A 13,395-nucleotide genomic window follows, 5' to 3' on the forward strand; every position below is an offset into this window, starting at 1 on the left:
ACTGAGTTTACTCCAGCACTTTGTGTCTATCTTTGGTGTAACCCAGCATCTGCAGTTCCTACCTGCACATCAGATTGGCACAAAATGCTGGAGTGACTCAACAGGACAGGAAGCATCTCTGGATGGAAGGAACGGGCGATGTTTCGGGTCGAAACCCTTCTTTGGACTGAGAGTCAGGGGAGAGGGAAACGAGAGACATGGAAGGGTAAGGTGTGAAAACTAGAGATGAAAGGGGATGAAGGGCAAGGAAAATGTTGAACAGGTCATTGTTAGCTAGTGGGGAAAACCAGCATCTCCAGTTCCTTCCTAGACGCTCCTTCTTATAGCTCCTCTGTCCCTCCCTTCCCCTCCTCCTTCCCAGATCTCCCTCTATCTTCCTGTCTCCACCTATATCCTTCCTTTGTCCCACCCCCGACATCAGTCTGAAGAAGGGTCTCGACCCGAAACGTCACCCATTCCTTCTCTCCCGAGATGCTGCCTGACCTGCTGAGTTACTCCAGCATTTTGTGAATAAATCGATTTGTACCAGCATCTGCAGTTATTTTCTTATACTCCTTCTTACACATATCATTATGACAACTGAGATAAGGAAAAGATCAAATTTTATTTTGTTTTCAGCTGTTCATTTTGTTTTTGAATTATTTTTCAGGTTTTTAAGTCATGATGCAAGAATCTGGGACTGAGGCAGCAAGCAACAATTCAGCCAGTCAAAACGGAGCTAGCAGTGGTATCCACTATCTAGACAGCAACACAAGGGAGGGGAGATCAAACGGTGATATATCTTCGATTGAAGTGACCGCTGCAGAATTGGTTCATCTCCAGCAACAGCAGGTATATATATATATCGTGCCTTGGGTTTTCCCTCTTGATACAGCTTCCAATTTTTGCCTCGGTGTACACATGCAGGTTGCTGCTTGAAGTAAATGTGCCATTACTTAGAGGACTGCAGTCATGCTGAATTCATTATTGCAGTAGTCACACAAAACCATGGATAAGATTTCAATAACTGCAGGCCACAGTTGAGTAAACAGTTGCACTGAAACTTAATTCCTGTTGACTTTTCCTTATTCTTTGCCAGGGGCAGATTCTGATACGCTGTGCAAAAAAACAACAAGAATATATCTTCGATTAATGTGACACAAAGACAAAAATCAGAATTGTTCAAAAAGGACTTAAAACGTTTGCCTCTTGGTCAAAAATGAGAAGGAATAAAAATGTGACTGTGAATTGATGATGAATGGCATTTTCCAAATTATCATCAGTTCAGTTGTTACAGTTCACCATTTTCCAAAAGTCAAAAAATTAAGAATATCTTCTTTAAAAAATAAATATTGTTTCATTCAATTGTTTATACTGAACATAGAACAGTACAATGCAGGAACAGGCCCTTTGGCCCACAGTATCTGTGCCAGTGAAACATTTAAGAAACACCAAATGCCATTAGATTCATTCGTAAGAAGGAACTGCAGATGCTGGTTTAAACCGAAGATAGACTCAGTGGGACAGGCAGCATCTCTGGAGAGAAGGAATGGGTGACGTTTCAGGTCGAGTGAAGAAGGGTCTCAACCCGAAATGTCACCCATGCCTTCTCACCAGAGATGCTGCCTGTCCCGCTGAGTTATTCCAGCTTTTTGTGTCTATCTTCGCCATTAGATTCATAGTCATACAGCGTGGAAACTGGCCATTCGGCCCAACTTGCCCACACCGACCAACATGTCTCATCTGCACTCGTCCCACCAGCCTGCGTTTGGGCCATATCCCTCTAAACCTACCCTATCCATGTACCTGTCAAAATATTTCTTGAACATTACGATTGTATCAGCCTTGACTACCTACTCCGGCATTCCATACACCCACCACTTTTTGTGTGTAAAAAAAAGTTACCCATCAGGTTCCTATTAAATCTTTCCCCCCACCTCACCTTAAATCTACGTCCTCTGGTTCTCGATTCCCCTACTCTGAGCCAGAGACTCTGTGCATCTACCCGATCTATTCCTCCCATGATTTTGTACACCTCTATAAGATCACCGGTCATCCTCCTGCCCTCCAAGGAATAGTCCTAACCTGCTCAACCTCTCCCTATAGCTTAGACCCTCAAGCCCTGGCAACGTCCTTGTAAGATTTTGGAGGGAAATTCTGTTTTTCCACCAAATGATGGTCCTCCTAGGTATCTAACTGGTTTTCTTTAGAGATGCAGGATTCAAACAGGCTCCTCGGCTCACCGAGTCCACTCCAACCATCGATCACATGCTAGTTCTGTGTTATCCCACTTTCCCATTCACTCCCTACACACTAGGGGCAATATTACAGAGGACAATTAACCTACAAATCTGTCTTTGGGATGTGGGAGGAAACCAGAGCACTCCGGGGGAAACCCAGGGAGCACGTGCAATCTCAACACAGGATAGCGGAGTCAGGGGGTATGGGGAGAAGGCAGGAACGGGGTACTGATTGAGAATAATCAGCCATGATCACATTGAATGGCGGTGCTGGCTCGAAGGGCCGAATGGCCTACTCCTGCACCTATTGTCTAGTGTCTATTGTCTGGATCGAACCCTGGTTTCTGTCCCTGTGAGGCAGCAGCTCTACCACTGTGCCGCCCTAAACTTGTGAAAATGTTGAGACCATAGTATTTTGAGGGGAACATTTAAAACGCTTGAAGCTGCTTGTTGATTTCAGCCTGTAGAACAATGTTTGGCTCAATCAGCATGAACTGCTAAGGCCCAAGTACACAAATTGATAAATCCAGTGTTAGATTGGGAGGGGCTTATTGCTGCCTGCCACTACTAACACAAAAATGAAACTTGGGTCAAAGATATCTAGGACTTGTAGTCATTGGATTGTGTATCAAATTGTATCGTATTGCACAGTGCAAGGAAAAATGATTTTCATGCCACTTATACTCTACCCAAAAGCACGGTTTTGACTAGTAATCGGATATGTTTTGGTAGATGTCTTAGACTTCAGTAATAATAATGTGAATCGTAATTAGGTTTGGTTTGTTCAGCATGATCGATCAGCGTGCAATCCAAAAGGTTATGACTGATGGTGTCTATAAAGCTTTAGGGGGACTGATAAATGCTGCCATTTTAACTTGGTCAAAGGGCGAAAGTTCTGATGAAATTTGATATCTTAATACATTTCTGGAGCAATGTTACCCTATGAATTCATTGATGTTTTTGAATACAAACTTGAAATTGCTATCATTTATCTGGAACTTTCCTTTACTCCTGGCCTCTTGAGATTAAGGAAATGGAGGAAGTAAGTACAGCATTTCAGAGCACGCGCCTTGGTTTAGTTTATAATTTTCATGTGTGCTGAGGTAATGTGGATGAACTGCAAAGATTCACTGTTAGAACATGACACATCGAACAGAACAGCACAGGAACAGGCCCTTCGGCCCACAATGTCTGTGTTGAATGTGATGCCTAGCCCAACTCTTATCTGCCTGCACATAATAAACATCCATCCATTCCCTGCACATCCATATGCCTGTCGAAAAGTCTCTCAAATGCCACTATTGTATTGGTCTTCACCACCAACCCTGCCAGTGCATTCCAGGCACTCAAATCCAATGTCAAAAAAAGCCCGGCACATCCCCTTTAAATATTGCCCCTCTCACCTTAAAGATATAGCCCCATCTAGTATTTGTTATTTCCATCCCAGGGGAAAAAAACCATTCTGACTGTCTACCCTGTCTTCGCCTGAGGTATTGCAACTGTTAAATGGTCAGCTCGACATAGATGACCACATCTACACCAAACCCAAACCTGTAGACCAGGGCATTCGATTCAATTTGAGGTACCAGCTATCAAGACAGATGTGTACAGCAACTCATTCCTCCCTCGCACAATTAAAGCATGGAATAGTCTTCACCCTACTACAGTTACTCAACCAGACGCAACTACATTTAAGGCAGCTCTTCTCCAAGAAGCCCTTCTTGCTTAAGTCCATACACCACCACCTCCAGTTTAAATTCTATTTGGAATATTTTGGAGGACCATGAACCAAGAACCAAGAAAAGGTCTCCTTGTAAAATTCTTACACGTGTAATAATAATAATAATAATAATAATAATATATTCCTTTATTCGTCCCACACCGGGGAAGTTTACAAGCTGTGCAATACTTCAAAACTCTTAAGGATAGCGGATTCAGGGGGGTACGGGGAGAAGGCAGGAACGGGGTACTGATTGAGAATGATCAGCCATGATCACATTGAATGGTGGTGCTGGCTCGAATGGGCCGAATGGCCTACTCCTGCACCTATTGTCTAGTGTCTATTGTCTGGATCGAACCCTGGTTTCTGTCCCTGTGAGGCAGCAGCTCTACCACTGTGCCGCCCTAAACTTGTGAAAATGTTGAGACCATAGTATTTTGAGGGGAACATTTAAAACGCTTGAAGCTGCTTGTTGATTTCAGCCTGTAGAACAATGTTTGGCTCAATCAGCATGAACTGCTAAGGCCCAAGTACACAAATTGATAAATCCAGTGTTAGATTGGGAGGGGCTTATTGCTGCCTGCCACTACTAACACAAAAATGAAACTTGGGTCAAAGATATCTAGGACTTGTAGTCATTGGATTGTGTATCAAATTGTATCGTATTGCACAGTGCAAGGAAAAATGATATGGGGAGAAGGCAGGAACGGGGTACTGATTGAGAATGATCAGCCATGATCACATTGAATGGTGGTGCTGGCTCGAATGGGCCGAAAGGCCTCCTCCTGCACCTATTGTCTATTGTCTATTGTCTAAAATAGAATGAATCAGATTTACATGAGATGTATTAAGGCGAGCAATGAAATTCTCCCAGAAATGTAAGAAGGAACACAGACCAAAACTCGCTGCAAGAAGCTCCTCAAGGTCAGTCTGCTTAATAGACCAAGGTACTGCCTGTGAAATCTACCACAAGAGGGCCACAGAGAAAGGACAGCGCACTGTTCTAAAAACACACGACACTAGTGAGGTAGACACTGCAACTAAACTTTTTTTTCACGAAATACCACCACCAGTCAGCCACACAAGACAAAATTGTGCGTGTGCCTGTAACTGCCCAACTGCACAAAAGGCACGGGATCAGATCATCCTGGTCTTTTAATTCGGGTGGGTGCTGAAGATCGCCGTGAATTTGTTCTGCAGTGCTTGCATTTTGCACCTTGCTCATATCAGTGTTCTAGGAAAAATAAACACAGGTATTTTGCAATTGCTAGCATTTATTGATAAACAGAGCTGAGCAGACGGAATTTAAACATTGGCAAAGTGCATTTGCAGGCTGCCTGATGGATCTGAAGTGTACTTCAGCTGGCGCTGTGATTTATTAATAAAAGGTTGGAGGATGACTCTCTTTCTCGACGTAACCATATAACGCCGGTGTCGTGCACGCCAGTTTTCACTGGTGTTTATTTATTGGGCAGAAGAAAAAGCTCGTATGAGCTGCTTTCAAGTTTGTGCTGCTAAAGGGCAGAGAGTTTTGTGGGCCAGGACAACTTTTGAGTCTATTAATCAGAACCAAATGCAATGGCCTAATAACTTTTCTTTAAAAAAAAAAAAATGCTTTCCAGTCACAACATCAAAGTGTTAGCCAGTGCTGTTTTAGTTCAAGCCACCACACTCCTGGACACGTGAGTAAATAGATTGTTTTGGTGGCTGAGCTGCGGATGCACAACCCGTGTGAACATGTGCCGACCGGTTCAGAGTTTTCCCCCTTTTAAAGTTGAATTATGCATGGCATCAGCGGTTGGGAGCCGAGGGGAAAAAAAATCAAATTTGCCATACCACTTGCACGCAGTCAGTCGAACAGAATCCATGTTTATAAGTTCCAGGAGCAGAATTAGGCCATTCGGCCCATCAAGCCTACTCCGCAATTCAATCATGGCTGATCTATCTCTCCCTCTCAACCCCCTTCTCCTGCCTTCTCCCCGTAACCCCTGAATCAAGAATCCGTCATCTCCTCTGTAAAATTATCCATTGACGACCTCCACAGCCGTCTGTGGCAATTAATTCCACAGATTCATCTCCTTCTGGCAGGAACGGGGTACTGATTGTGCATGATCAGCCATGATCACGGTGAATGGCGGTGCTGGCTCGAAGGGCCGAAAGGGCCTAATCCTGCACTTATTGTCTATTGTCTATTGTTTATTCTGACTGAAGAAATTCCTCCACATCTTCTTTCTAAAGTAAGTCCTTTGATTCTGAGGCTATGGCCTCTGGTCCTAGACTCTCCCACTAGTGGAAACATCCTGTCCACATTCCCTCTATCCAGGCCTTTTTGTGAATTTGTTAGCTTATTACGTTGGTAATTTTTCAAAAGAAACTTTTTTAATTTAAAAAAAACTGTACTTAAAGGTAAGAAATTGGTAATGCTGAATAATATTCAGAGGTATAGTTTGAGTAAAAGCTGGGGATATTTTTGAGTGGACTCGCTGCATTCAGTTTTGCAACGTTAGGTGGTATTCTACTACTACCATGGTGCATGTGCTGAGAATTGCCGTCCTGCAGGGGATTTGTATTAGCCATTTATACCAGTCCAGTGTCAATCTCCTGTTCACAATTCAGGTCAGCTCCTGAGGTCAAGAGTTGGGAGATTTTACTTCAAAATATGATCAGAGTAAACAGCTGAGCGCCATTATTTAACCACACTGCTGGATTCAGCTGCAAACTCAAAACAAATGTGAATTTGGAGCTCGAGTATAAATAGTGTTTTTGATTTAAAGCAGCTGTGAAACCCTGAATTAATTCAAACGTACCCCAAAGTGTAAATGAGACCCGAACAACTTGCACGTTCTCCTTCACAATGTGGTTGCCTTCACCTGATTTTGTGAGTCCGTACACAGGCTTTGTAAGGATCTTGTTTGAATCTTTGTATTATTAATAGAAACAAATTGATACAGAAACGGAATCTCAAAAGGCCATCACTATTTTCTAGTAGCATGAATATTCATTTTTGAAGGCTCACGCTTTATTCAGTCAGTAAGCTTTCCAGAGTTGTAATTCTGGTTATCACACACTTTCAGATTGCCTCCCTCTGACAAAGGAAGCTTGGTGGTGTCTGTATTAGGTTTGTTCAGCTGCACTTTTAAATTGTTGGGTTTGTTGGTACCTGGTGGAGTGCATGGTTTATATTTTACTTCGTTGGGTCATTAGTCCTTAAACATCAATGGAACAATTGTGTTGCTTTGAAAGAGGGTAAACCCCAAGTTTGATAAGCAAAAACAATGCAGTGTAGTCTGATAGCACACAGTTTAATTTGGAACATCTGAGACTGTTTGTCATTAGAACTGAAACAAAGCAAGATTTGAATATTCTTATCTCAGAATCCAATTGGAAAAAGTACATTGGCTTTTGGTAATGTGGGTTTTTTTTAACTGTAGAATCTTACCATTTCACTGAACCTTCTGAGGAAATTTACTTTTAATACTTGCTCTATTCTGATACTGTGACTATTAACATTTTTTCATAAGCCTCGATAAGATAGATCATATTGTGAACACCTCTGTTACCACTACTTACCTGGAAACTTAAAACTAAAGGAACTAAGTAGGACAAAGGTGTCAGGCAATCGACCCCTGTTGTACAATAGTCAATAGTCAATAGTCGTTTATTTGTCACGTTCGATTCAGTTGAGTTCAATGAATCCATGAGTGCAAGTGGTCCAACTAATAGTCTGTTTTGTGTTATAATATATTATAAGAAAATAACTGCAGATGCTGGTATAAATCGAAGGTATTTATTCACAAAGTGCTGGAGTAACTCAGCAGGTCGGGCAGCATCTCGGGAGAGAAGGAATGGGTGACGTTTCGGATTGAGACCCTTCTTCAGGGTTTTGTGTTGTGTGTGCTGCCCAGTGATGAATTCCTCCCCAAAGCATTCCAGATATAGCCAAAGTGAAACGAGAGATACTATTTAAAACCCCCCGATCATAAATAGAATAAACCCATCGATATACAACCCGGTTGAATGAAACAATTCCGTGTAAACACTGGCCTGGACTTTGTTAACAATGTTCACTATTATTCAATGTAAATTGGGCACCAACATGCAACAATCACAATTTAAATGTCTAAATTGTCAGAATACTCCAGCTTGTTCACAGAACTCTGTCTTCCTGAGCAACCTCACGTTGAATCATCTGGAATGGTGCAAAGTTAAACTATTTATATACCAACCAAATTCACTAGAAAATGCAGGAGCTTGGCTTTTTCAGTAGAAGTAAATTTCAGTAACTAAATTCTACTAAACAATTTTTCTGGCACTGAAATTCGACTTACACAAGCGTGAAACCTACTTCCTTCTGATTTCTTATGGTTGAAAGGAAAAGGATTTTTGCCATTTTTCTATTAATGCCTTAATCATCTTAAGACTATAAGTAAGACATTGGAGCAGAATTCGACCATTCGGCCCATCGAGTCTGCACTGCCATTCGATCATGGCTGACCTATTTTTCCCTCTCAACCCCATTCTCCTGCCTTCTCCCTGTAATCGTTTCTTCACTGGTTTTCAGTTTTGCCTGAAGCACATTGCTTCTCTGCGAGTGTGTTTATTTCAAACTAGTTTAAATAGACACTTAAATCATTTTCCTGTGTCAGACAACTAAAAAAAAGTCCTTTATTGAATAGAATAATTCCCACTCTGATCCTTCATCCTTTGTGGTCGTGCCATCCAGAAAGTTCTGGAACAAAAGGAGATTGGAAGATTTGATTTCAGCAGAAGAAGCTAAGGAACTAAACCAAAAGAGGGACTCAAAAAGCTGGAGTAACTCAGCAGGACAGGCAGCATCTCTGGAGAGAAGTAATGGGTGACTTTTTGGGTCGAGACCCTTCTTCAGACTATTGGCGCAGTTTTTTTTTAACCATTTGGGGAAGGGATGCTCAGTTGCTTGTTGTGTGCATACAGATTCTTCATCCCCTTGTAGTGGGTGCCCCACTAAAATGGCTTCAATTAGACCAACTTCAAGTGAACCATCCCTCCAACCACTACCCACCCCTCCTCCCCTTCTCATGATCGCGTGGGCAAAGTAAGTCTAATTAATGAGTGCTTGCCTTGTTTTGGTCAGTGAAAGCAAAACCCAGCACAAAGACACACTAACACAGAATGAGGCATCAATTACCAGGTTAAATCGCACCATTGTTATTGCAAGTATTAGACAAACCTAACACAGCATACTTAATCAAACTTCAATCATTCTTTGAAATCTTGTCCCCTGCCTTTTTGCACTATAAATTTTAAAGCATGCTGAATATGGATATGAATATGCCTTTTGTCCGGTGAATTGACACCGTGTTTGGTGAATTGACAACTGACTCTTGAATGATGGCACTTGTCATTTTCCTTTTTTTACCCGTTTCTCCATCTATCCTTGTACTCTGGCTTGTGCATATCTGCCCATGTGCACAAAAACATTTATACGCACATACTCAATCGGTCTCCGAATTAGTTTAGTTTAGAGATACTGCGCGGAAACAGGCCCTTCGGCCCTTCGAGTCCACGACAAACAGCGATCCTGGCACACTAACACTATCCTACACACACTCGGGCCAATTTACAATTATACCAAGCCAATTAACCTATAAACCTGTACGCCTTTGGAGTGTGGGAGGAAACCAGAGATCCTGGAGAAAACCCACGCAGAACGTACAAACTCCGCACAGTCAGCACCCATAGTTGGGATTGAACCCGGGTCTCTGGTGCTCTAAGGCAGCAACTCTTGTACCTCACCACCATGCCACCCCACATTTATTCACATCAATAATCAGTTTATATTTTACAGTCATTTCCCCTTGATTCTTGACTGGGTACTCTTTCAACGGCTACATATGGTTAATCCCTCTCACAGATATTCTTGATTGTAATCTTAGTTTCCATAACACCTGATTCTCGCATTCCTTCCATTTCTTGAATAGGCAGGAAAACCACGAGAGAGATATGTTCACGGGATTCCATTTTAATTTGTAGGAAGGAACTGTAGATGCTGGTTTATACCGAGATAGACACAAAATACTGGAGTAACTCAGCGGGACAGGCAGCATCTCTGGAGAAGGGTCTTGACCCGAAACGTCACCCGTTCCTTCTCTTCAGAGATGCTGCCTGTCCCGCTGAGTTACTCCAGCATTTTGTATCTCTCTTCCATTTTAATTTAATGTTATACCCGAGCAGCTTTTCCGTGAGGCTACAATTTAATTATGCGTTATCTTACCTTGCCGAATTCATTAATCTTTTTTTTAATCCTCCCACACTGCCGGCCCTGAGGCAGGGTCTTGACCTGAAATGCTGACCATACTTTGGCCTCCACAGATGCTGCTCGACCCGCTGACTCCAGCCCTGACCCTTCCTGCAGTTTTTTGTTGGCTCCAGATCCAGTATCTGCAGTCTCTTGTGTTTCCAATACAGTCTTTACACTCGTTTTTGAAGCGATCAATGAACAGAAAAACACAATAACTTACAGAGCCATAGTATGGTATACAGTATGCTGGCATGGTGGCGTGGCGTAGCGGTAGAGTTGCTGCCTTACAGCGCCAGAGACCCGGGCTCGACCCTGACAACGGGTGCTGTCTGTACGGAGTTTGTACATTCTCCCCGTGACCTGCGTGGGTTTTCTCTGGGATCTCCGGTTTCCTCCCACGCTCCAAAGACGTACCGATTTGTAGGCTAGGGTTTGTATGGCTTGGCTATAAGTGTAAATTGTCCCTAGTTTGTGTAGGGTACTGTTAGTGTACGGCGATCGCTGGTCGGCGCAGACTCGGTGGGCCGAAGGGGCCTGTTTCCTCGCTGTATCTCTAAACTAAACTAAATAATTGTTCAGATTTACTCTTGGTGACTTTCTTAAGACCACTTTAACAGAAAGGGAAGGGACAACGATGGCTGGCAACCAGAAAGTCATGGTGGCCACAGCTGACAGAGTGCAGGTACTTGGCAAAGCCATTGCCGACTCTGCATTTGGGCTCACCGAGTGCACCGATGCAATAGATGAGGTTAGAGGAGGTGCGGGTGAATCTCTTGTCTTGCCTGGAAGGGTTGTCTCGGTCCCTGGATGGCAGGGAGGGAGCACGGAGGGAAGATGTTACACCTCCTCCAGTTGCAGGGGACAGTATCTGGGGAAGGGGAGGAGTGGGCGGGGAGAGATGAACGAGTGGGGAGGAAGGAATGCGTGGGGAGGGAGAAATGGACCAGAGTGACCAGAAAGAGAGGTCCCTGCAATCGGCTGACAAACGTGAGGAGGGGAACATACAACTGGTGGTGTGACCACATTGCAGCTGGTGGAAATATCAAAGAACTAAATTCACCATTTGGTCTGATTCAAGTGAGCAGACGCGGTGAGAAATGAATCACATGAAACTGGGAATTGATTCATTTGGTCAGAATCGAAGAAGCCAAATATTTTCTGTTTGTGTTTTATGAAACCAACCCTTTGTTCTGAGCGCAACAGTGCCTGGTTGACAGCGACTTTGTTAAGAAAAATAAACACCTTTCCTCTTGCTCTCCTCACACATAAATAACCCGAGTAATCGATAGAAGTGCAGGATCAAAACTAACACAGCGAGGGATGAGGAAAGGTTAAGATCGGAGTGGAGGTCAGAAGAAGCTAGATTACTGTTGAGCAGATATTTGGAGGACATTCTTGAAAGTTGTTGGCAACTTTAATCTGTTTGGTGAATATGTGCAACAGGAGAAATAAAGATGAAGGTTGCTCTTGTGCAAAAACTTTCCACAACACTTGGCAACCAAAAGCATTTCAGATTCTTGAATTGTAGTAGTTTTAATCCTATATACAATCTCAGCTGTCATCATGCAAATAGCATAGGAAGATATTGACAAATGAGATAAATGTTTGAATCAAATCTTGAAGCAGTCGGGAACAGTGATGGAATTCTTTAGACTGAGGCAATTTCAAATCATCCAGATTTTAATATCAGTTAGATTGTTGGAGACAGTGCAGAAGTTAACAATGGGGTACAGACATATGAGTGAAACCGAACCATCTGTGTTTTTCCATGCAAAATTCCTTGGCTTTCATATTACCAATGATCTGTCGTGGATCAACCACATTGATGTGACAGCCAAGAATGAACACCAATGCCTCTACTTCCAAAGGAGACTGAGGAAATTTGGCATGTCTCTCGTAACTCTTACAAACTTCTACAGATGCACCATAGGAAGCATACTTTGTAGGAAGGAACTGCAGATGCTGGTTTACACTGAAGATAGACACACAATGCTGGAGTAACTCAGCGGGACAGGAAGCATCTCTGAAGAAGGGTCTCGACACGAAGCATCTCCCATTCCTTCTCTCCTTTGGAAAGCATCCTGTTGGTTTGCATCAGAGCTTGGTTTGGAACAGCTCTGCCCAAGACCGCACAAAATTGCAGAGTTGTGGATGTAGCCCGGTCCATCACACAGACTCGACTTCCTACCATTGACTCCATCTATCCAGTTTACGCTGTCTCAGAAAAGCAGCAAACATTCTCTTGTCATAAGACTTGGCCCACTTGTCATCCCCTCTCCCTGCTCCTGTCTGGCAGAAGATACAGAAGCTTGAAAACACGTACCACCACACTCAGGAACATCTTCTTCCCCTCTGCTATCAGGTTTCTGGGCAGTCCTTCCAAAAACGAGGATACTGTTCGATTCACCTCTCCCCCATTGAGGACATTGGACTTTGTCTAGGGAACTGTTGTGCTACAATGCAGAGAACTATATTCTGCATTCGGCATATTCCCCTTTGCTATATCGATTGTAATTGAGTTTGGCGTGATTGTATTTATGTTTGGTATATCTGATTTGTTTGGATCGCATGCAAAATCAAGCTTTTCAAAGTACCTTGCGACACGTGAAAATAATAAACCTAAAATGTTTTGCAATATTTTGAGTTGTATGTTGGAGCAGATGTAAAATAAACTTTACATTTTTAATCAGATTTAGTTTAGTTTAGTTTAGAGTACAGCGTGGAAACCGGCCCTTCGGCTCACTGAATCTGTATTGACCAGCGATTCCCGCACACTAACACTATCCTACACAATAGGGACAACTTATAATCTTTACAGAAGCCAATTAACCTACAAACCTGTACGTCTTTGGAGTGTGGGAGGAAACTGAAGCACCCGGTAAAACCAACGTGGTCACGGGGAGAACGTACAAACTCCGTACAGACAGCACCCGTAATCAGGATCGAAACTGGGTCTCTACTGGGCACTATAAGGCAGCAACTCTACCACTGTGCCGCCCAAATTAATTTTAATATGTATATAGATATTTCAATGTTAATTATAATATTGGACAAAAATATGGACAGTGTGCTCTGCTGTTGTATAAGGCTCCATGCCACAGAGCAGACTTGTATAATTCCTTCTGTGTAGTTTCAAAAAGTCCCTGTGTTTTTTTTTGAAAAGCCGAGTCTTCAAA

At 42.9% G+C, this 13,395-nt stretch overlaps 1 protein-coding gene across 6 annotated transcripts in view; it reads left to right on the forward strand.

The window, feature by feature from the left end:
- foxp1b (forkhead box P1b) overlaps positions 1–13,395 on the forward strand; it is a 495,107-nt gene that overhangs the window by 224,289 nt on the left and 257,423 nt on the right. For all 6 annotated transcript variants that reach the window (XM_078414505.1, XM_078414510.1, XM_078414506.1 and 3 more), the window contains one exon: positions 650–831. In XM_078414505.1, coding sequence (XP_078270631.1) covers positions 661–831 — 171 coding nt within the window. In that variant the 5' untranslated portion in view covers positions 650–660. The remainder of the gene's footprint in view (positions 1–649; positions 832–13,395) is intronic.

Source organism: Rhinoraja longicauda, chromosome 17 (genome assembly GCF_053455715.1).
Source record: "Rhinoraja longicauda isolate Sanriku21f chromosome 17, sRhiLon1.1, whole genome shotgun sequence".
NCBI lineage: Eukaryota > Metazoa > Chordata > Chondrichthyes > Rajiformes > Arhynchobatidae > Rhinoraja > Rhinoraja longicauda.